The sequence below is a fragment of the Antechinus flavipes genome, chromosome 3 (assembly GCF_016432865.1).
Source record: "Antechinus flavipes isolate AdamAnt ecotype Samford, QLD, Australia chromosome 3, AdamAnt_v2, whole genome shotgun sequence".
NCBI classification, from domain to species: Eukaryota; Metazoa; Chordata; class Mammalia; order Dasyuromorphia; family Dasyuridae; genus Antechinus; species Antechinus flavipes.
The window spans coordinates 410,233,523-410,259,012 of NC_067400.1; the positions used below are offsets into that span (position 1 = coordinate 410,233,523).

Genomic DNA, 25,490 nt, shown 5'->3' on the forward strand with positions numbered 1-25,490 from the left:
ACATATATTTATGTATATGTATGATATATGCATATAATATGTATTTTATAGAAATGTAAATATATAAATACATCATATATATCATTGATTTTAATAGGTTATATAGTCTACTAAATTCATCTAATATATATTAGATAAATATATGCATTATATATGCAAAACATATTATACATTTGATAAACTGATATTAGCATCATAGTAATCACTATGGTGTGATTCTAGACATCTGGGACTGTATAAATCCAAATGCACACATACACTCCAAAGTAGATAGTTCACCTCCTATGTAGAAACTCATCTATTAATCTGATGTTTATTATGTATTCATTAAGTACAAGGTGGTTTACTCATTAATATCAGGGGTGTAGGAGGAGCAAGTAGGAGGAGAATGCCAAGTCCAGAGAGAAAGTTGGTCACGTTAGAAATAATTGTAAACACTTTTAGAGCATAACTGGCATTACTGGGAGAGTAGAGTAGCTACTTTAGTCTGATATATTGGCTCATAAACTACTGATGCATTGGCTTGTAAGAGTTAATATAGGGAACTATGCCCAAAGAGTTATCAAACTATGCACATCCTTTGATTCAGCCATGTCTCTATTAGGTCTGTATCTCAAAGAGATCATAAAAAAGGGAAAAGGACCCACATGTACAAAAATGTTTATAGCAGCCTTTTTTTGTGGTGGCAAAGAACTTGAAACTGAGTGGATGCCCATCAGTTGGGGAATGACTGAATAAGTTATGGTATGTGAATGTAATGGAAAATTATTGTTCTATAAGAAATTAACAGTAGGATGATTTCAGAGAGACCTAGAGAGACTTACATGAACTGACACTAAATGAAATGATAGGATCAAGAGAACATTGCATTGTACATGGCAACAACAAGAATATGTGATGATCAATTCTGATGGACTTGGCTCTTTTCAACAATGAGGTGATTCAGACCAATTCCAATAGACTTGTGATGGAGAGAGCCATCTGCATGCAGAAAGAGAACTGTAGGGAGTGAGTGTAGATCACAATATAGCATTTTCACTTTTTTGATGTTGTTTGCTTGCATTTTGTTTTCTTTCTCATTTTTAATCTGATTTTTCTTGTGCAGCATAATAATTGTGGAAATATGTATAAATGAATTGCACATGTTTAACATATATTGCATTACTTACTATCTAGGGGAGGAAGTGGAGGGAAGGGAGAGAAAAAAATTGGAACATAAGTTTTTGCAAGGATGAATGTTGAAAACTATCTTTGTACATGTTTTGAAAATAAAAGGCTATTATTTTTTTCTTTTTTGTTTGTTTTTTTAATTAAAGCTTTTAATTTACAAAAACCTTGTGTTCCAAATTTCCCCCTCCTTCCCCCAACCTTCTCCTAGATGGCAGACAATCCTATACACATTAAATATGTTAAAATATATATTAAATCCAATAAATGTATACATATTTATACAATTACCTTGCTGTATAAGAAAAAATCGGATCAAGAAGGAAAAAAACTGAGAAAGAAAACAAAATGCAAGCAAACAACAGAAAGAATGAAAATGCTGTGTTGTGGTCCACACTCAATTCCTTCTTTCTGGGTATAGATGGCTCTCTTCATCACAAGATTATTGGATCTGATTTGAATCATCTCACTGTTGAAAAGAGCCACATCCATCAGAATTGATCATCATATAATCTTGTTGTTGCCATGTACAATGATCTCGTGGTTCTTCTCATTTCACTTAGTGTCAGTTCATATAAGTCTCTCCAGAACTCTCTGAAATCATCCTGCTGGTCATTGCTTACAGAACAATAGTATTTCATAGCATTCATATATCACAATTTATTCAGCCATTCTCCAACTGATATGCATTCACTGAATTTCTATTTCTTGCTACTACAAAAGGGGTTGAGAAGGCTATACAGCTTCCTCCACTATTCTTTGTGCCACTCCCCTTCCCTAGAACATTTTACACTCTAAAACCAGTTCAACTGTCCATGATAATTGTCTTTCTACAAAGTCTTATTAAAATTAGTTCAATCCTAGTATGGTAAGTTTATTTAATGGGCATCTCTAGGAGCTCTACCAAGAAAGATGTGCAAGTCAAGATATCTTGCCTTAAGATCTGACGTTTTAAAAGAAAAAATCTGGGGAAACGTTACTCATATGCAACACAGCAGGATGATGTGGTGGCTCTCCAAATTATTTCTGAGTTTTGCAATTATTTCACAGCCACATCTCAGTAGGTTAGATTGTTATACCAATGAAACAAAGATTGTAAGTTTAAAGCTCCCAATTGGTTAGTAAGTTTTATTTAGTTTTATACCAAGATTTGAACTTTCAATTTCAATCAACCATTTTACAGATCCATATGCTGGGAAGAAGAAAAAATAAACAAAAGAGTAAAAATAAATATTAAAGGATTGATGCCAATCTAAAAGTAAGGTCTTTAGAGGCATGCCTGAGGGGTCTCTCCTTAATAAAACATTTCAAATAGATAGACATAGTAGATTGAATGAAGTCATAGGAAACATATTCATTAAGTCTTAGGTTACTACAAAGCAGCAAGGGATAGTTGACATTTTATTGGTTGACAGAATTGGTATCCAGAAAACCCTAATAGCTAGAATGATATATCAAGATGGAAGTTGTTAAGGAATAATTATTGAATCCTGTACTTAGTTTTAAGGCATCAGTTGTATAAACGTGGAAGGAAAGAGACACAGCTTAACAATCATTTGTATGATAAGGACATGGAAGTGTGAAGCAGCTGCCAAAAAGTTATTTCAATCATAAAATTCATTATTGTGCAGTTGTGAGGTCAAGGGAGGGAGGTGATAGTCATACTGTATGTAGATTGTTTATATTATGTCTGAAATTCTGTGTATGGCATGGTATAATCTTAGAAGGAACATTGAAATCCTTTTCTTCCAAAGAAGATGACTGGGTTGATTAAAGGTTGTGTGAGGAGCAGGTGATAAGACTTGGAATGTTCAGAATGTTCAGTATGGTAAGAGAGAATTAGGGGAGGATGTGATGACTGCCTTCAAATATTTGAAAAGTTGCCGAATATTAAATAAATATTAAAGGATTGATGCCAATCTAAAAGTAAGGTCTTTAGAGGCATGCCTGAGGGGTCTCTCCTTAATAAAACATTTCAAATAGATAGACATAGTAGATTGAATGAAGTCATAGGAAACATATTCATTAAGTCTTAGGTTACTACAAAGCAGCAAGGGATAGTTGACATTTTATTGGTTGACAGAATTGGTATCCAGAAAACCCTAATAGCTAGGATGATATATCAAGATGGAAGTTGAATATATAGGGTTATTCTTGTTGGTCCCGTGGGCAGATCAAGGACAAATGACTGAATATAAGGAAGACTTTCTTAAAAATTATAGCTGTTCAACCACCAAGTGCATTCTCTCACAGTGTATAGAGTGCTGGGTCTGAAGTCAGGAATACTTTTCTTCCTGAGTTCAAATTTATGCTCAGATTTTACCAAACATGTGTCCTAGGCAAATCACTTAAGCCTTTTTGCCTCACTTTCCTCAACTGTAAAATGAACTGGAGAAAGAAATGGCAAACCATTCTAGTACCTTTTCCCAGAAAATTCCAAATGGAATCACAAAGAGTGGGACACACCTGAATGACAACATGCACTGTCCAGAGGGACTTATCAGGGAAGCTGTTGAGGGGATCCTTGAATGGGATGAGAATCTAGATCATGTCCTGTGCTATGAAATACATGTCTTTCAGAAAAAGAATATGAAGCCACGGCTCTTTTCATGATGAGTCAATAGCACAGTATCTTTAGATATTTGCATACTGATGTAAATCTTATTTGTGGTACTCGGAACCACCACATTACTTGCATTTTTTTCATAGAATTTAGGTCCTGATGTATACTACTATTATTTTGCCCTTGTATAATATCTTGTGCATTAGATTGTCATAAGCTCTTTTAAAATGGGGATTATTGTTCCTGCTTGTATTCTTTCAGCTTCTTCCATCCCCAGCTCAGTGCTTGGTATACATCTTTTACAATTATTTGTTGAATTGAATTGAAATCAAATGGTTTTCTGTCATGATCTTTGGAATCCTTAAAGGAGCTCATTAAAGGATACTTTTTTGATCTTTGAAAATTGAATTATCACTCAGAGGTCAATGTAAAGACCATGGTCATTGTTAGCAGCTTGAAATAAATAACAAAGATCTGTGAAATACCAAAGTAAAAGATGTTATCAAGGAAGATGGACTGAATATATTGTGAATGGGAGGTATAACTAATGAACAGCCCATGTGCCCTACTAAAATGCCAAGAAATAAAGAATGAGGACCTTTATCATGTGGGGCATACTCCTCCATGGGAACTTGGAGAAGCACATGGACAATAATTGTACAGGCAGGCACGAGTGCATTCCATTCTGCATGATTGGATGGAAAAACTACATCAATGAAACTACCACTCAGTTTGAATTTACATTTACAATAATGGGGTATTGGGTTTTGAGTTTTCCAATATCTTTGATTTTCCCATATGAATGTTCTTTCTATCAACCCTTTCATATCTTGACACAGTAAGTGGTTTCATCAGTTGCTTTGTCTAGAACACGCCATCATCTGGTGAACCTTTCAGTTATAAGCCTCTTTTTCTGGCTCTTCAGATAACGATCTGTGAGTAGGCTTGTTTTTAAAGACATACAGCTTGGCAGAATCCACCAGAGCTCGCATATAACTTTAGAGGTATTTCTATGCTATGATGGCTAGTATAAGCTCAGAAATTAGAAATGCCCAGCAAGAAGAGATACCTGGTGTCATGAATTTAAAGCTGGAAGGGAACTTAGAGGCTATCAACACTTCCTTTTAACGGGTGAGTAAATTGGAGGCCAGAAAAATTTCATCTTTCCTGAAATCACACAGGTCGATCAGTCAGCAAGTATTAATAATGATATTAGATGTGATACTAAGCACTGGGGTATGAAGAAAAGGTTAAAAGTCATTGTATTCAAGGAGCTTACAGTCTAATGAAGGAGAAAATATTTAAACAATTATGTACAAAATATACAAAGAAAAAATTGAAGATAATCTCAGAAGGAAGACATTAGTTTTGAAGGGAACTGGAAAAAGCTGTTTGAGTGTCAGCTGGCTGGTACAGTTGATAGAATGATGGGCCTAGAATGAGGAACATCTGTAGTCCCAGGCATTTACTAATTGCATGACCCTAGACAAGTCAGTTAACCTCTATCTCCCTCAGTTTCCGCATCTGTAAAATGTAAACTATAGTATCCTCTACTTCCCAGTGTTGTTTTGAGGATCAAATGAGATAACATTTTTAAAGGTTTGTCTGGAGAACTCAAGAGAAGGTGCAAGAGCACAAGTGATAGGTGCTCCAAATTAAAAAAAATAATAATTGTGAATATTTAAAAGGAATAAAGAGCATTTAATGTCAGTGTCTCTCTGGAGGGACAATTCATTTTTCACTGTTTACTAAGCTGTGAACAATTAATTTAGTACTAAACAATTTATTGTTAATTTAACTTGTTTTATGTTGGTGGTGTTGATTATGAATGGAGTCCTTAATTCCATATCTCTGGTGCTAGGTTGTTATGTCATGCTGTTTTTCTGCATGGTTCTATGTGGTGGTTTCTTGGAACTTTAACCCCTACCTCCTACTACCATTCAAAAAAATTTAAAATTATGTTGCAAGGATTCTCAAAAGAAAAGTATTATGTACATTATATATCTGTATATATATATATATATATATAAAACACAGTATAGTTGTTACTGTTATTTAGTCAGATGTGTTGTTTCTTTTTTTCCAAATTTAAGACATTTTTCCAAATGCGTTATTCAGTTATCAATGACCAAAGCATATACTAGTTTCTATGAGCCCTTAGGGAAGGAAAAATACTTTCTCATAATCCAATTAAATACAAATGGTCATCCTGGTCATTGAAATTTATCATCAGTTCTAAAATTCTGAAATGTGAAGCTTAAATCATTGATATTTTACTTTCTTGGAATTATGGGAGGAAAATGACACAATACTATATATTATGTTTTTTCTTAAAGATTTATTTTTGTTTTATAAGCTATTATTGAGGAGGATATAAGACTTTCTTTTGGACTAACAGGAAAACATAATTAGCACAAGGAACCCCAGAGTACTGAAATTTAGAAGGGTCCACTTCTGGCCCTTGGTTGTCCTTATATCTGTGCCTTAACCTCTACCTGTACCTGGAGCATGACTTCTAAGTCCCTTGCCTTGGTAGGCAAGGGTATCGTGCCTATTACTCCTCTCTTTCAGAGCCTAGTGTATCACCAACACTATAACTTCCATTACAACTTCCCCTACACACACACACACTCACACACACACACACACACACACACGTACACATATGCACACATGTACATTCTTCCTCTCAGATATGGGGGATTGGGAATTTTTGGCATTTGCTATGGTAGAATAGACTGGATACTCTGGAAATTGTGCAATTAAGCTCTTTTTTAAGTAACTTGATTGAAAACTATTCATGGTACAATGAAGGTGAAAGTTAGCAAATGGCAGAGATGAGATCCCAAGGCATTCTTATATCCTCCAAGTGCTTCTTGAATCTTCTCTCATTCTGTTCTCCCCAATCTGGCAACTGTGCCCCTAGAATACATTGCCTTTCTTTCCACCCTTACAGGCAATAATACTGGTACTTCCTTATGAATTTACATTGCATTGCAGTTGATAGTTGTTGTAATTTAATAAATTGCATGAGATTATTTGTGGCATTAAATATCATCTAATAAATTTTAAAAGATTGTAGCATTTTAAACTTATTCACTCATAATTTATGAAAATAAGGTATTTTAACAATAGAAGCCTAGATTAATCCAATTTGGATATTCAGAAGGATATAAGAGATATGTCATCATGGGATAGATCAATGATCACCATATTGTCAACCAAGACTCCTAAGAAGTTTTGGTGAGAATGTATCTTCAGAGATTATTTGAAGTATTCAGAGATACCTCAAATATCTTTAAGAATCTGTTATGATCTTATCATTTATATATTTGTTAATATTTCTTTTAAACTCATTTACATACTTTTTATTATTAATTATGTCTATATTCACTTATATCTATTCAATTTTTCTTTATCATACATAGTACTTAGTTTTCTTTTGGTGTTTTTTGGGGGGTTCCTACATTGATTCAGTTGTGTGGTTAGGATTAATGCCCTATCTCCTAAAGTTAGACCAATCATGCTTCCTGATTCTTTTGTGTCTTTTTGACCTTCTATAAGCATTGCCAGAGTTTCCAGAGCTTATTGATTTTTTTTATATTTCTCTTCCCTCTTGCTATACTTTCTTACATCTTTATAAGGACATTCTCCTTTCTCTTTTTATGCCTCATCATTTTGTATTAATCTATTCATTTCTAATGACTTCTTGCATTTCTTATTCTCCCATAATTTTTAACATTGCTATTTCTCTGATTTCATTGCCATATTTCCAAAGCTTCCTCCTTCTCTATTTCATTGTAACAATCACCCTCAGCCTACTTTTTTTAAACCTAATCTAGAAAGATAATGATACTATCAAGACATCTTGAAGCAAACACACACCTATTCAAAAAAAGATTCTCAACTCATAGATCAATGATTTTAAAAAGGCTTCTTATCATCTCTGTAGGCTTCCTAAACAAATTTTTTTTACATGTTAAACTCTTGCTTATTCTCTAGAAAGAATTGTTATCATTAGCAACTGCAGCATCATTATCATTGTCATCCTCAAAAAGCTCATTTGGTAGGTTCCTTACTGCTTAGGAACTTTCAACTCAAAGACTCACACAGACTTAGTCATAAATAACATGACTAAGAAAATTAGACCAAGGCTTCATCAATGATAGAGGAAAAGCAGCATAAAATCACTTAATTCAAGCTTGTCCTAATTGCAGAATTATTTCTAGTTAATATTCATAACTAAAATTGGAGGAGGGGAGTGGTTGGAAGGCTTACCATATCTACAAATTATATAGATACCATACTACATTCTTCTGCTTCTGAGGGTCAACCAAAGAGACCTGCATTTAAATCTCACATGAGAAAACACTTGCTTTTTGAGCAAGTGTTATAAACTCAGTGAACTTCAGTTTCCTTATCTGTATAATGGGGAGATTATAGACTACTGAAAATGTTTGTAACTTTTATTGATACAAATGTACAATATAAAAATTGCCAGTGGCTTTGAATTAGGACCACAGTCATCCTCCCCAATCCTGCCACGGTCCTAGAGTTTGACTGTAATGCTCTTGTAACTGCTAATTGAGATATGAGAGAAACACACACAGAAAGACACACACACACACTCACTCACACACATGGTGGAGGGAGAGAGAAAAAGAGGAGGGGAAGGAGAGAGAGAAAAAGAGAGAGGGAGGAAAGAAAGGAGAGAAAGAGAAAAAGAAAGGAGGAGAGGGAGAAAGAGAGAGAGAGAGAGAGAGAAAGAGAGAGAGAGAGAGAGAGAGAGAGAGAGAGAGAGAGAGAGAGAGAGAGAGAGAGAGAGAGAGAGAGAAAGGAACATGGAGGAAGTACAGGGAGGAGAAGTGAGAAGGAGAAAGACAGGAAGAAGGAGAGGGAGAGAAGTAGAGACAGAGAAAGATGCTACTATTATATTCAAAGTAATGTGATTGGTACTGGGGGAGGTACAAAGTCTATCTAGGTAAAAGTAAAGCATGATTCTTGATTTCTGAACCATGCTGTTAATAGCTGCAAAATGAATGGAAAAATAGTGATAGAAACATGGGTGAAGAGTATAGTTTTTCATTCCTTCTGTGAAGGAATGATTCTCTCCATGCATGGGAGATACACAGTCCCACAGCTAGAGTCTTTGAGTTATAAGTAGTCAGTTTTACCTATTTTCCCAAAAGCCAGTTGTCTCTACTCTAGCTCTTACTAACTGTTGTGATCAAAAGTACCCTGATCTCTAGCATGCTGAAAAACAGCTGGGTTTTTCTCTATATAGACTTTTTAGGCCAACTGATACAAGAAGGATACTGCACTAAACAATTATGGATGTTGCTAGAGCCATATATTATATACTAATTTTGAAGACTTCCCAAATAAAAAGGGTTTTACTCTATGTTAGATCCTGAATGGATAAGCCCATGGAGAATACAGAACACATGCTGTGCTATTATCCAAGCAAGCCTTTGTTGTATTTCTTGGAAATATTAATTCATAAAGCCCCATTTGTACAGTTTTGTGATTATTTTATTAGAAAATTCATTTATTTTGGGGAACATATTTGGGGGTGTATGGGAGATAGTTGCACATGCAATGAAACCAATAATCTCAATAATGTCTTTAGTCATTTCTACTGTAACTTTCTGAAGTATAGATCTGCCTTTTGCTTTTATAAAGAGTACTAGCTGTATCATACATTTACAATTTAATAAAGAAAGAGAAAATACTACAAAAAGAAAAAGTTGTGAATTAGTATGTGTGTGTGTATGTAAGGGGTAGATTTGTGAATTGAGTAATCAATGGATTTTTTTCCTTTAATTTATCTGCACATTCCTTTCTTGCATGTATGTTATTCTGTGCCACAGAATTCACTGAAATCTTTTGTATGCAAGAACTTAGTTTTCAGGGAAAAACAATGTATTGATCCATGTTTATATTACTTTATACTTATAAAATATCATTATTATTTATTTTAAAGACTGGCACTTAGAGAAATGTGCATAAGGTACTCTTTAATGGATATCTGTGGTCAAATATATGGATTTCTTTCCATTATCATAAATGTAAATGCCTGTGCTGCTTTCATTTGTCTGTATAGAATAAGGCTCAGTAACCTACAGCTTTTTTGATTTTTTTGCAGCCTTTACAATCATAAGTCCTCCTAATCTCGACTACTGATTTCTTCTCTGTCTCCTGCTCATTGTTGAAAAGGCAGAGCTATTTTTAACATTCGCACACTTTAGCTGGAGGATCCTTTCTTGGGGGGTAAAGAAGGGGGTGGGAGAAGATGTTTGGAGCCTTTCACAATCATCTCCTTTTGATGGTTTGCTTGAATGTGATCACCGTAGCTGATTTCATGCATTGATAATGAAGGCATAGGTTGCCGGCTTCTCTGCATAAATCCACCTCAGACTTGTAGCTTGACAGTGCTCCCGCCTTTCAGTACACATGAAGATATAGGACTGAAATTGCTTTGCTTTCTTTACAAATGACTCAGAGTGTGCTTGTCCTTTCCTAAAATGTTGCCAGCGTGTAAAGGATTTTCAATGAGCGATGCAATAAGCCTGTGTCTGGGAAGGTTTGAAGCTGCATTGATATAACATTGTACTGTCACACAGATGATCAGGGCTGGAGCCAAAGCTCTGTAAGCAAGAACTGGGCATCAGACTGGTCACATCCTGGAAGTTTGGTTTATCCAACTTGGTTGCTATTTACGCTGGTGAAAGGGTGCTGCCATAATGTGGAGTGGACTTCCTAGTAGAGGTGAGCATTTTTTTTTTATTGTTAAACTTAAGACTCACCCTGAGATGTCTGTCTGAGATGTTATTATATGCTTTGTTAATTCTGTAGGGTCATCATTTGTGTTTACCATGCTACCTGAATGGACAAAAAGAAGGAAAGTGAATCTCTGAATATGTGATTCTTTTGGTTTTATTTAAAAGTAACTCCTTGAATGTATGTGTTAAGCTTTCTGTTCCTTCACTACTAGCTATTTGCAGAGGACATCTTACCAATAGGTGACTTCCATTGCATTTTAAACATTTTTGAACAAGTCACTGATATTATGGGATTTAATAGAATCACATATAATAGAAAGTAGGTAATTAACAGTGTGATTATGTGCTCCAGGTATATAAAAAGCTATAGATTGAATGCAATCAGTAGTATCTTTGACATGAAAAATATAGAGGGTACCTGTGGTAATCACAAGCTAAGAAAGCAAATGAAATAGATTATATACTGGAGTTATCATCTTGTTAAGCTTGACATTATTAATAATTAAAAGTTATGACCTGTTATTCACTGGACAACCTCTAGTAATTTATTTCCAGTGATGATTTTCTTTATGAGAGAGGCATAGAATTGCAAGCATTTCTGTATGAGCATAGTTTAATTAAATGTGACATTTTAAGTGCATCAAGTTCTATTTCCTTTAATGTAAATATAGTACTGACATTAGCCTGGGAAGTTAAATGACCAAATCATCAAGGTCCAACTTAATGTTACATAATGTACTGGTACCTATAAAAAAAGTGTTTTACCTGCAACTGAAAACCACTTAGATAATGCTAAGCTGAAAGTTAGCCTCTCTCCTCTTACAGTCCCCCTGCTTTATGTCTGTAAAACCTAGTCCAATTCTTATACGCTTAGAAAATATTTAAAGGAAGAGAAGGTGTTGACAATTACTCTGGCATGTTCACAATTGTATTATGCTTATTAAGTGTCTGCTTAAAATGGAGAGATTGTAGGGGGGAATCTATTTTTATTTGATTGGAAACTAGCATAGCTCTTGGGTTTTTTTTCTTCTTTTCCTGCTAAATTTATTTATGAGGCAGCTGCTTTATAGCTTTCAGGTCCAAAGTTATAGATAAGTGTGTATTTGTTTGACAGAAGATTCGAGAATTCCCATTTACTGCCAGTACATGTAAAGCTTGGCTAAGCAGACTGCATCAGGAGCAAACCATTTGTGTTAGCCAATCTGTCTTTGCAAGTCCCAGGGCCACTATCTTGCTAGAAGCCACTGTGTGCTTTTGAAAGCATGAAATTAGTTTTATACTGAGCACATGGTTTCTCATTTAGCAGTCCTTTTTATGGTAATGGTCAATTTATGGTTCACTGCCAGGATTTCGGTGTTCTGTCAGAGCTGATAGCTTCCGCTAAGGTGTCCCTTGGAGATTAAAAAAAAAAAAAAGGAAGGAAGGAAGGAAGGAAGGAAGGAAGGAAGGAAAGAAAGAGGAAAAGAAAGAAAAAGAAAGAAAACTCACCTAATTAGACCTTAGAAAGGAGACTCTTACCTCTGACCTAGTCTACTAACTAAATATTTTGGTTTTTCCTCCAAAGTTCTTTCATGTTATTTAATCTATATTGAGCAGGTGAATAAAACCTGCCAATTTGGTTAGTTCTTAACATATTACCTAGGGATGGTTAAATAAAGACATGTGAAATGTTTATTCCTACTTCTGGAATATGTTTGCAATAAGCTATTCTACTGATGCTGAAAGCATCATGTAATTCTTTGTCACCCTCATTAACAAGTTTGGTATTGCTAACACTATGAGGAAGAAATACAACCTCTTGCCTCCTTTTCCATCCCTATCATACCCCATACACAAATTAGGGTGTCACATAATATATTGTCATGCTGCCTTTCCCTTAGCTTTGATGACTAGTGACTGTTTAAGATTACAATTAATCGGCACATATACTAGTTGAAAAATTGTTTCTTCCATATAATTTCTTTGACTTGAAAAGTAAAGCTCTCAGCTGTCATCATTATAGAAATACTATGTCAATTTTTCACCCTTGTCATCTAGTGATGAGGAATCCAAATATGTAAACGAATGCTGAATTGGTGGTAATCCTGCATTGGTTTCTTTTGAGTACTTTGGATCATAACAGTACCATTTAATACAAATATTTTGGTTAATTTTAATGGAGGTAATCAAAATTAATGACTGGGATATTTGTTAAAGAATTTGTGTATGATTATCTTTTTCCATGATGGTGATGAGTATCCAGGTGGATCCATCTATCTAACAGGACTCATACATACTTATTTTTTTCCTGGTCTCTCCAAAGAAGAGGAGAAACTTTAAATCTTGAAATATCATTCAATTATTTATTTTTAGTCACTTGGAAATTTTTAGTTTGTTGAATCAATTAAAAACTGTTAAAGTTTAAATGTACATTATAAAAATATGGAAACATTTGTGACCAGTAAGAATAATCAGAAGCATACTTTCTGTTTTTGACACTACAGTGAGAATAAACCTATTTTGTCCTTACATTTTAGACTTCAGGTTATCACAAAGCATAAATACCTTCTTTCTAATAGTTGTCAGAATATATATATATATATATATATATATATATATACATATATATATATTAAAGACTTGAATTACAAATAAAACTTTTAGTTCTCATTATCTTCTTCCTAAGGCTCAGAAAAAAAAGGAAAAAAAAAAGCCTGTCTTTGAGGATCAGGAAGCAGTGGGAAAGAAGGACAGTAGGTGACTGCTTGAAAGAACTTGGAGATACAGGGCTGAACTATTTTTAAGCTTAAAAACCCAGAGCCCTCTTTGAAACTGAGACTTGTTATTTTACACAAAAATAATCCACAAAAATATCATTCATGAAATTAAAAGATAAATTATCTCTTATTAATCTTAGTAATAGCAGCTTGTCATTTATGGAAATATTTAGAAAGTTATCATGAGGCTGAGACACAGATTCTCAGTAATTCATTAACTATTTTGCTTACTTTCTTAACTCAAGATACCATTGAGCCCCACTTATTCTTTGACATATTTCTTTTAATATATAGATTACTGTGCAATCTAGTCATTTGGTAATCAAAACATAATTGTGCCCTTACTGTAAATAAAACCAAGTTCAGGTTTTTTCTTTTTCTTTTGTATAAGTGGAATCATTACTTTGGACTATTTGTAATGGATTCATAGTTAACTTAAAAGCATATGACAAAGATGTGTTAATATTTTGCAAAATATTGGACTCGTGTTGAGAAAAAGGATACTTGCTTCGAAAACTTCTCTATTCCAGCCCTTTCATTTTATAGATGGGGAAACTGAGGCTCATGTAGATTAAGTTACTAGCTCAATTTCCCACAAGCTATGAGAAAATGATCTCAGGTCTTCTCTCTCCATACCCCATGCCTTTTTTCTTTTTAAAATGTCTATCTTTTCCATTCTTTCTTCTTAAAAAAAAGATCTTGTAATTTTCAAATAAGAGAGTTAAATTTTTATGGAATAAATAATAGCCAAATTTTACTGAGTTCAAAAAAGAGGCATTCTCAGTTTTGACAACAAATAAATTTTGTCAATTCAAAAATTGTGCTTTTTCTGAGATATTTTAAAATGTCTTTTATTTGTCCCCATTTGGGGGCATATTTTTAGTTCTTCCATTTAGTTAAATCAGTGATACTCAATGCCCAAATCTTAGCTCTTCTTTCTCTCTATTGAAATTGATTTTTAGCAATGAGTAGATAGGGAACAAGTCAACTCTAGTTTCTTAATATAAGATACTTAATAAATTACAGTTGCAGTACATTAGATGGTATCCAAGGATCAACTCTAGGATTTCTAAAAACAAACAAACAAACAAAAAAACTTACTCTGATGTCTGTCTATCTCTCTTAGCAATATGAAGTTTTTCATAATCTAGTTATTTCAATCTTAAAACTTATTTTCTTTTTTCTTTCTTTCCCTCTTAACTATTTACAACTTTTTGCTGATTCTATGTAGTTCCTTGCTCTGCTTTGCACCTCAGGTTGTTGTAATGAGATTTTTTCTCCCTTATCACTTTCTTAAATATACTGTAGTATTTGGCAAAGTTTCTCACCTGGTAAATCACTTTTTCCCTATCTCCATGTCAGTGTTTATTTTTGCTATGCTTTTTAGTCATTCTTGACTACTTTTACATGTTTGTGGTTGGCAAAACATCCAATATGGATCGATCAGAGCAGCCAAATTTCAGTCAATTAATGTACCTTTACCTCAAGAAACCTGAGTGCATTTCTTTCTTAATTTTATTGGAATGGGCACTAGCTTGCATAGAAAATTGCTAATTTTGTGAAGAAGAAGTCACAAACTATTAACTACTTATGTTAAAGTACTGACTGGCTCATTTTTTCTTGTTTCTTCAGGAGTTAGCTTTTTTTGTTAGTTTTGGGTTTTTTGTTTTGTTTTGTTTTGTTTCATTTTGTTTTGCAAAACAATTTTTAACAATTGATATTGGAATGATAAACAAAATTGGCACTTCTCATGTGGGATGCTGATATTAAGAATTTACTCATTTAAAAGGATTTGTTCCAAAGTTATTACCGCTCACCATAAAAATATCTTCTATTATTATTTGTTTACACATTAGTAACCATGTGAATTTTATTCACAGACCCTAAGGTAATAATAAAATTCTAGTTTACTCCAGTTCTTTCACTGATAGAACTCTATTTTTAAATAGATAACTTTGAAATGAGTATATTTCTTTAATGTATATGATTAGAGTGGGTGGTGGCACGTTCTGTGTTCAGTGCTCCCTCCAAGAATAATCTTATCTCAGATATTTTTAGTTGAAATGCAAAGATTTAGGTCTACATTTTAAAGAATTTTTACAATTGGCACATAATTAGATGTGACTTTGTGAAATGACTTGTTATTCTTCAATTACTCTAGTACAATTGTTTTGATAGGCATTAGGACATGTTTTAATCTAACTAGTACTGAACCAGAGAAGTGAGCAATAGAAGAAAGGAGGAAATAATTGGAAAGAGGGTTTAAAAATGAAAATGTACATGTATTTACTAGAAAGACTTATCTCTAATTTAATAAACTGAGCCATGGATGGCAAATTAGGAGCAAGGTTCTGATCCTGTGTCTGATTCTGCCTCAGACTATGACTACAGGCACATCACTTTACTTTTATTTACCTCAAGTGAACAGAATGCTGGACTGGAATCAGGAAGACTGATTTTCATGAATTCAAATTCAGCCTCAGGTGCTGCTATGTAATCCTGGGCAAGTCACTTAGCCCTGTTTGCCCCAGTTTCCCTATCTGTAAAATGAACTGGATAAGGAAATGGCAAAATGCTCCAATATCTTTGTCCAGAAAACCCTACCTGGAATTATATAAGGTCAAACATCACTGAAAAATAACTGAAATCCCCCACATACTGACCCATTAAATCATAAGGGTTTTGATCAGCATTGGTGGCAAGCATTACCTACACTGACAAAATTGCAGATCATTTAATACCACATTAGATAAAGCATATAACCATGCATGAAATGAAGCTGTCAGCTTCCAGACAACTTAGCTAAATGAGCATGAGATATAAGAGGAGGCCAAGTGCATTCTACTATTGCAGAGCAGAAGCTAAATATCTCAAGTGTGGTGAACAAAGCTTGGGATTATAGGAAACAAAAGCACAAGGATCATTTGGAAAATAAATTAAGCTTTATCTTTACTTTCAATTGGTAAAGCTATTCTGATCCCTTTCTTCCCTTTAATAATATCATCGAACCTAAACAAACCCCCAAATGTCTAATCTTGATACCTTGTGACTGGTTGTAGATTTAGATCATCCAGAGATGGAATCATTTCTCTCCCATGAGACCTATTTCAAGAGTAGATAGGAAAGGAGGATGGATTTGGATTCAGAATCCCTGGACTTACATCCCTTACTCTGTCACATGCTAACTGAATGATCTTAGGCAAGTCATTTAATCTCTTGGAGCAGCCTCAGTTTTCATCATTGGTTATCCATATTACTGTGACCATTCAAGTTTCCAAAAAGTTTCAGTGTTATGTGAAAACAGGATAAATTAGATGCCTACTTGGTCTAAGAAGTAGGACACTCCAAGGCATTCCCATCCAGCTTGCCATGGCATTAGAAATGCCTTTCATTAGTCATTCATTTGGATTAAGGATTTTGTTCAAAATAGCTGTATTAAAATAATTTTGTACCCTACTAATCTATTTGTATACATTAGCCATTAATATCTATGGCAATCAAAATATATCATAAATTAGCCCCTACTCCAAGTTTTTTCATACTTTATACTCCTTACCCTTCCCTCTCCTCAGTCTTACATATACTCCTGCACCTATTGACATTGATTTCTTGGTTCTTCAAATAAGATGTTTCGTCTCTCAGATTTGGTTATTTCTGTCATCTCACATGCCTATAATTTTCCCTACCTTATCTCTGATTCCTGAATTTCCCATCTTTCTTCAAGTTCCAATTTCTTCAGGCTAATCATTGCACATTCTGATCCTCCATATGTCAATCCTTGTTTAATGCTTTTCTATGTTGGTTTTCCTCAACATCTTGTCAGTGTCTTTTTGAACTCTGGCTCCCATACTGAATACAATAATCCATACATGGTCTGACCAATTTAGAGTATATTTTAAAACCTCCTTATTCCTGGAATCTATCACTCCCTCAATGCACTCCGAGATGATAATAGTTCCATTTTATTGCCAAATCACACTGTTGATTCATACTGGTTGTACAATCCAAAAACACACCTAGTTATTTTTTTAAAGAAATTAATATTGAATCATACCTCTCCCATCTTGTACTTGGGAAGTGGATTTTTGACCCAACTACAAGAGTTTAAATTTATTGCTATTATACTTCATGTAATTATATGTAACCCATGCTCTAAACTATTAAGCTTCATTGAGACTATCATCCAGTGTATTAGCAAACCATCTCAATTTGAATATGTGATAATAATACTATTTTTATCTTTATTCGAGTCACTGGGGGAAATGAAGCACCATGATGCAGTGGCAAGTGAGCTGAACTTGGAGCACTGACCTCAGATTCATAGAACCCACAGTTTAGATCCTAACTCTGCCATTCATTCTCTATGGAAGCCTGGGTAAATGACTTACACCCTGAGTCTCAATCACCTCATCTTTAAATGGAGTGGGTTAGACTAGGTTACTTCTGAAGTACTTTCTAACTGTAGTTTATATCACATAATCCCACATGCATTACGTTTCTCGATCACTACAGTAGAGAACTCCTTACAGGGTGGCATCAAACCATTAATATAGTCATTTGAGTCAGGCCTTTCAAACATCTTTGGTAGGATTTAATTGTGATTGATCATCTAATTCCATCAGTACAGAATGTGGTACCTTTTTGCTAAACTATAGTTAAATTATAACTATAATATTTCCTTGACCTACTAGTTTAGCAATCCTGTAAAAAAAGGAAATAATCATAATCATTAGAGCTGGCATTAATATAATGCTTTAAATTTTGCAAAGTACTTTATGGATATTATCTCATTATAACCTCACAACAAATCCAAGATACTGGTGCTATTATAATAATCCTCATTTTAAAGATAAAGAAAATGAGGCAGATAGAATTTAAGTGTTTTGTCCAAGGTCAAACAACTATTAAGTGTTTGAAGTCAGATTTGAATCCAATTCTTACTGAAATCCAGATCTAGTGTTCTGTTTGCAATTCTATCTGAAGTTAGATTTTAACTCAGTTCTTCCTAAAACCAGTTCCAATGCTGTACTCAATATGTGACCTATTTTGCCTCTAAGGCTAATCTAGCATAATCTTGAGTTGCTTTGTTTTGGTTTTCCATTCCTGTGAGGGTTGTATGACTATCTTCTTTCTTTTAGTGTCTGAAAATGGACAGATACAAGGACTTTTATTCTTTCCATCCATCCTATATATCATGGACAAAATATAGTTGCTATTTATAAATCAACATGGTTATTACAAATGCAAATAAAGGACCTTATTCTTTATATGGTAGGAAGCTAGATAGCAAAATGGCTAGATCATGGGCTTAGAATTAGGAAGATTCTTCTTTGTAAGTTAAAATTTAATATCAGATATGTATTAGTTTTGTGACCTTTGGCAAGTACCTTAATCCTGTTTGCCTCAGTTCTTCATCTGTAAAATAAGCTGGAGAAAGAAATGCCACGCCAGTCCTCCTTTGTCAAGAAAATCCCAAATGCAGTCACAAAGAGTTAGACATGACTGAATAACTAGTGAATTGAACTTAAAATGACTTTATATTTTTGAACTATCGATAACCCAACATGTGATTCTTGGACACTGGAAAAGAATCACCAGGACATAGTAATTGATTAAATATTATATTTAAGGTGGGGGAGTTAATATTGATGTTTGGAATATGGGAGAGTGAGTGTGTTGTTATCACATGAAGAAATATCTTAAGAAACTTAGAAATGTCACAAAAAAAAAAAAAAAAAAAGAAATGGCTTTAGCTTGGCCTAGCTGGATCTTAATGAAATCAAGCTAGTTTTTTTTTGTGATTACCCCTTTCTGTTTCTAGGTATACATTAATCATCCCTTTACTAATAAATTCTACAATTTGGTCAGAAAGCAAGGTTAAGTTCACTGGCCTGTGATATGGAGTTTTATAGGACTTTAGTCATTTTGTAGTTTTTCTAAAACTCTGAAAAATTCTCTAGAATTTTCTCTAGTACAATTTCTTCTATTTTTTTCCGTCTTTTAAAAGACTATAAAGTCTCAGCAGTCACAACTTACAGTTTGTCAATCACCAAGACCTGTAGGTGTTTTCTTACTATATTGCAGTTTATATGGGTCTTTCAAATTCCTATTATTCATTTTGCTTCTGTCCTTCTCAATCTAAAGGTCATTCACTTTGACAGAGAAAATGCAAACAAAATAAAACTTAAGAAATTTTGCCTTTTTTTCAACAGAATCCCTGAATTTTTTTTGAGAGATTTGAAAGATGGAATAGACTCTATGGACCATCTAGTTCAAATTATATTTCAAAAGAATCTATACTACATCAAACTCGACAAGGGAGTCATCTCAGTTTGTAGTTCCCCAAGAATATACCATTTACCACTTCTTAAGACAACTTATTCTAGTTTTAGAAAGCTTCAATTGTTAGGATGTTGGTTTTTTCTCTGTCATTCCAACTAAATTTGCCACTTTGCAACTTTTACCCATTGCTCCAAGTTCTGAAATGAGGGCCAAAAGAACCAACGCTAAGTTTTCCTCCATGTTAGAGCCATTTAAATACTTGAAAGTAGCCATGCTCATCACCATACACATTCATACACACACATTCTTTTCTTCTTCAGGTTAAGCATCTTTAGTGCATTCAGTTGATCCTCACACAACATGGACTTAAAGTCCATCACCATGTGAAATGTCTTCCTCTGGCAACTCTCCTTCTCACTGTCCTTTCAAACTGTGTTTCCCAGAACTAACCACATTATCCTAAATGAGGAATGACTGGAGCAGAATACAGAAACTTTGCTTTTTATAAAGCAGCTTGAGATTGAATTAGCGCTTTTTTTTTGGCTGATATATCACACTACTAACTCATTGAGCTTGTAGTCAACTAAATCCCAATCTTTTTCACACACATTTCTTTCTAATCAGAAATGTCCCACATTACACTTGTGAAACTGATTTTTTTATGCAAGTGTAAGATTTTATATTTATCCCCATAGAAATTCATCTTTTTAGATTAAGCTCAACACTATAATCTGTCAAGATTTGGGGGATCCTTTCTATCACTCCATGTGCTTTTTCTCCCTTCCAGTTTTGTGCCATCTGTGGGATATGATATTCATGTCATCCCTGCCTTTATCCAAGGCATTGATAAAATTACTAAATATTGTAAATCTAAAGACAAATTTCTGGAATACTCCCATGAAATCTCCTTCCATGTTGACATTGAACCTTTAATAATTAATCTTTGACTTTGATCAGCTAGCCAGCTAGCTTATTCCATCTTATTGTAATATCAAGGCCTTCTCTAGAAGAGGCCTGTAAATTGACAATTATAAAAATGAACCAAAAAAATCAATCATTTTAAAATACACAAAAACAATAAGAACAGAAAGGAACACAAAACAATTTGTTGCTGTTTTCTCAAAGATGTACATACAGACATATAGTTTATTCCAAAGTCTTGGAGGGACAAAGAGAGAGAAGAGAGAGACAGAATCATAGAAATATATTATATGTTACATATCAGTATAATATATATTGAATATGTTACATATTAGTACACACATATTAATATATAAACTATATACATGTATATACATATAAGCCATATATATGTGTGTGTGTATGTGTATGTATGTATAGTATGGTGAAATACTTTTTCATTAATCTTTTTATAAGAACTCTAACATTTCAGTTGCTCCCATGATCCTTCTTCTTAGTGTGCTGAAATGTTTGATTATTAAGTTCACAATAACAAAGAAAATGTCTAGGTAAACTAGTTTTGTATGACATTCTTCTCATCTCTCAATTTGGTAACTCAATCAACAAAGGAAATGAGCTTAGTCTGGCAGGACCTTTTCTTGATATAATCTTACTGGTTCTTCCTATTCATTGCTTCCATTTTAAGATTAATTAATCATTTATTAAAGGCTTAGTAAGTGCAAAGCACTGTACTAAGCACTGGGATACAAATAGAAAAAAGTAGGACAGTTCCTACTGTCTAGGAACTCTCCTAAATGAAGTCTCAACATACATGGAAGGTTTTAGCTACAGGTTAAATGGGAAAAGTTCCATGGTCCTTCAGATTCAACTACAAAGTAAATATTAATTATTTTTGTTTAATGTCATTTCTGCTGATAAAATAATATTAGCTTTTGATTTTGCAATGCCTGGATTGTGGTAGTAAGAACTTTCTAGGTTTTCAGTAGCCATGGCTATGATATCTGCAGAAATAAGTGATAGGTTTCACATGCACAGAAGTTGCTTCCCAGAATGATGTCTGAGGGCACTGACTTTTAATTAAGGTAAACTGAGATGTTCACCAACCATCTTTTTTAATGAACTATAATTGTAGACAAACTTATGGATCCATAGTTTTGTTTGTTTGTTTTGAGGATTTCTTTTTTTATTATAACTTTTTATTGACAGAATATATGCATGGATAATTTTTTACTACATTATCCCTTCCACTCACTTCTGTTCTGACTTTTCCCTTCCCTTCCTCTACCTCCTCCCCTAAGTGGCAGGCAGTCTTATACATGTTAAATATGTTGTAGTATATCCTAGATATAATATATGTGTGCAGAACCATACAGTTCTCTTGTTGCACAAGAAGAATTGGATTCAGAAGGTAAAAATAACCTGGGAAGAAAAACAAAAATGCAAGTAGTCCACATTCATTTCACTGGTCTATAGTTTAAAGACATGTTCTCTTTTCTTTGGGGGAAATTAGGATATTCTCTAATTTTGAGAGATCTTTCTCATTTTCACTATTTTCAAAATGTTTTGAGATCAATACCTGAAAATGAGGTAAATTTAGGCTGGGCAACATATGGATCAAGAGTAGCTAGGTACTTTAGGTGGGTGTCAGTTTTCTTTTTGGACACTTTAGTTGTGTCATTTCCAATGATTTTCTACCTTGCTAGAGAAAATCTAAGCAAAGTAAGGATGGTAGAGTTCTGCCTTTTCTCTGTCATTCCAACCAATTTAAAGACCCTATTTTTTCTTCTCCTTTTTCCTCCCACAAAATAAAATTGTACTATTGTTCAGTTGTTTTAGTCAAGCCTAATTCTTTATGATCCCTTTTGGAGTTTTTTTGCCATGGATATTGGAATGACTTGCCATTTCTTTTCCCAGCTCATTTTACAGATAAGGAAATTGAGCCAAACAGATGACTTGTCCAGAGTCACATAGCTAGGAAGTATCTGAGGCCAGATTTGAGCTCAGAAAGCTGTATCTTCCTTATTCCAGGCTGGCACTCTACCAATTGCACTATCTAGATGCCCTATAATACAAAAATAAATGATGATGATGATGATGATGATGATGATGATGATGATGATGAAGATGCTGTAATATAGTTGGGACCCTTAAGACTTTGATAATCTGAAACTGGTGAGAAAAGTCTAAAACATAAAAATTGAGTTGGGGGCAGGGGGGATAATGCTTTTTATTTTTTAAAATTTTATTATTTTTTAAAATAACTTTTTATTGACAGAACCCATGCCAGGGTAATTTTTTACAACATTATCTCTTGCACTCACTTCTGTTCCGATTTTTCCCCTCCCTCCCTCCACCCCCTCCCCCAGAGGGCAAGCAGTCCTTTACATGTTAAATAGGTTACAGTATATCCTAGATACAATATATGTGTGCAGAACCGAACAATTTTCTTGTTGCACAGGGAGAATTGGATTCAGAAGGTAAAAATAACTCGGGAAGAAAAACAAAAATGCAAGCAGTTTATATTCATTTCCCAGTGTTCTTTCTTTGGGTGTAGTTGCTTCTGTCCATCCTTGATCAACTGAAACTGAATTAGCTCTCTTTATCGAAGAGATCCACTTCCATCAGAATACATCCTCGAGCAGTATTGTTGTTCTCCTGGTTCTGCTCATTTCACTTAGCATCAGTTCATGTAAGTCTCGCCAGTCCTCTCTGTATTCATCCTGCTTGTCATTTCTTACAGAACAATAATATTCCATAACATTCATATACCACAATTTACCCAACCATTCTTCAATTGATGGGCATCCATTCAATTTCCAGTTTCTAGCCACTACAAACAGGGCTGCCACAAACATTTTGGCACATACAAGCCCTTTTCCCTTCTTTAGTATCTCTTTGGGGTATAAGCCCAGTAGAAACACTGCTGGATCAAATTGATAACTTTTTGAGCATAGTTCCAAATTGCTCTCCAGAATGGCTGGATGTGTTCACAATCCCACCAACAATGTATCAGTGTCCCTGTTTTCCCACATCCCCTCCAACATTCCCGCATTATCTTTCCCTGTCATTCTAGCCAATCTGACAGGTGTGTAGTGGTATCTCAGTGCTGTCTTAATTTGCATTTCTCTGATTAATAATGATTTGGAGCATATATATCTATAAATAGTTTTAATTTCTTCTTCTGAGAATTGTCTGTTCATATCCTTTGACCATTTATTAATTGGAGAATGGCTTGATTTCTTATAAATTAGAGTCAATTCTCTATATATTTTGGAAATGAGGCCTTTATCAAAACCTTTGACTGTAAAAATGTTTTCCCAGTTGATTGTTTCCCTTCTAATCTTGTCTGCATTAGTTTTGTTTGTACAAAAACTTTTCAATTTGATATAATTAAAATTTTCTATTTTGTGGTCAATAGTGATCTCTAGTTCTTCTTTGGTCATAAATTCCTCCCTTTTCCACAGGTCTGAGAGGTAAACTATCCTATGCTCTTCCAATTTATTTATAATCTCATTCTTTATGCCTAGGTCATGAACCCATTTTGATCTTATTTTGGTGTACGGTGTTAAGTGTGGGTCAATGCCTAGTTTCTTCATACTAATTTCCAATTTTCCCAGCAGTTTTTGTCAAATAATGTGTTCTTATCCCCAAAACTGGGGTCTTTGGGTTTGTCAAACACTAGATTATTAAAGTTACTGGCTGTTTTGTCTTTTGAACCTAACCTATTCCATTGATCAATTAGTCTATTTCTTAGCCAATATCAGATGGTTTTAGTAACTGCTGCTTTATAATATAATTTTAGATCTGGTACAGCTAGACCACCTTCATTTGATTTTTTTTTCATTAATTCCCTTGAAATTCTTGACCTTTTGTTTTTCCATATGAACTTTGTTGTTCTTTTTCTAGGTCATCAAAATAGTTTTTTTGGGAGTCTGGTATAGCGCTAAATAAATAGATTAGTTTAGGTAGTATTGTCATCTTTATTATATTTGCTCGCCCAATCCAAGAGCATTTAATATTTTTCCAGTTGCTTAGATCAGACTTAATTTGTGTGGAAAGTGTTTTGTAGTTTTGCTCATAAAGTTTCTGATTTTCCCTTGGCAGATAGATTCCTAAATATTTTATACAATCAGCAGTTACTTTAAAATGGAATTTCTCTTTGTAACTCTAACTGTTGGGTTTTGTTAGTGATATATAAGAATGCTGATGACTTACGTGGGTTTATTTTGTATCCTGCAATTTTACTAAAGGTGTGGATTGTTTCTAATAACTTTTTAGTAGAATCTGGGGTTCTCTAAGTATACCATCATATCATCAGCAAAGAGTGATAATTTGGTTTCCTCATTGCCTGGAATAATGCTTTTTAAAGCCATATTGATGAAAAAGAAGATAGAGTTTACATTTGCAAAACTTACAAAGTAAGGATGAGAAGGATTCCCCAGAGATGAGGCAAGTCAACTCAAAAAGAAGAGATAGAATTTGGAACTTAAACCTTTAAAAATGTTTTAAAATCGTTTTAAACTTGAAATAATATTATTAGTATTATTATTAATAAAAATAAAAAAATTATCTTCCTTTGCCAGGCCTATCTTATTTTTTTGTTAGTTTTAGCACTCTTGCCACTATTTTTACTCTTCTGCCTATTTATTGGTCTTGCTTCTATTTTCCATATATTAAAAAAATCTAAATTGGTTAATTAGTTTCTTCTAACAGTGGAATCATATACCCCCTTGAGGCTATATGATGAAAGGGTGTTTACTCTTCTTTTTTCCCACTTCAGAGCAGGCACAGATATCATTTGCTTGCTTTCTAGCAACTCTTATCCTTTTAATTGATCAATGATTGGGAACACCATGGATATAATATAGTAAAGACCAAATCCCAACTCCTCAAGCCTCTTCTTCTTGCCAATCTTAAGGTATATGATTGATTCTTTTGAGCCAGAACAGAGACAATAGGAGATGTCCTTCCTCTTACCTGACCTCCAGTCATGTCATATCTTAGGCAAGACTTCTTCCA

At 34.0% G+C, this 25,490-nt stretch overlaps 1 protein-coding gene across 4 annotated transcripts in view; it reads left to right on the plus strand.

The window, feature by feature from the left end:
- Nucleotides 1-25,490, plus strand: part of ZNF385B (zinc finger protein 385B) — a 531,497-nt gene that overhangs the window by 181,957 nt on the left and 324,050 nt on the right. Inside the window, exon 1 of one of the 4 annotated variants that reach the window (XM_051986116.1) lies at nucleotides 10,012-10,498. The exons of the other annotated variants lie outside the window; for them this stretch is intronic. Within the exon in view, the coding sequence (XP_051842076.1) occupies nucleotides 10,474-10,498 (25 nt within the window). The 5' untranslated portion in view covers nucleotides 10,012-10,473. Of the gene's footprint in view, nucleotides 1-10,011; nucleotides 10,499-25,490 lie in introns of those variants that run through there. 4 annotated transcript variants of the gene reach the window in all.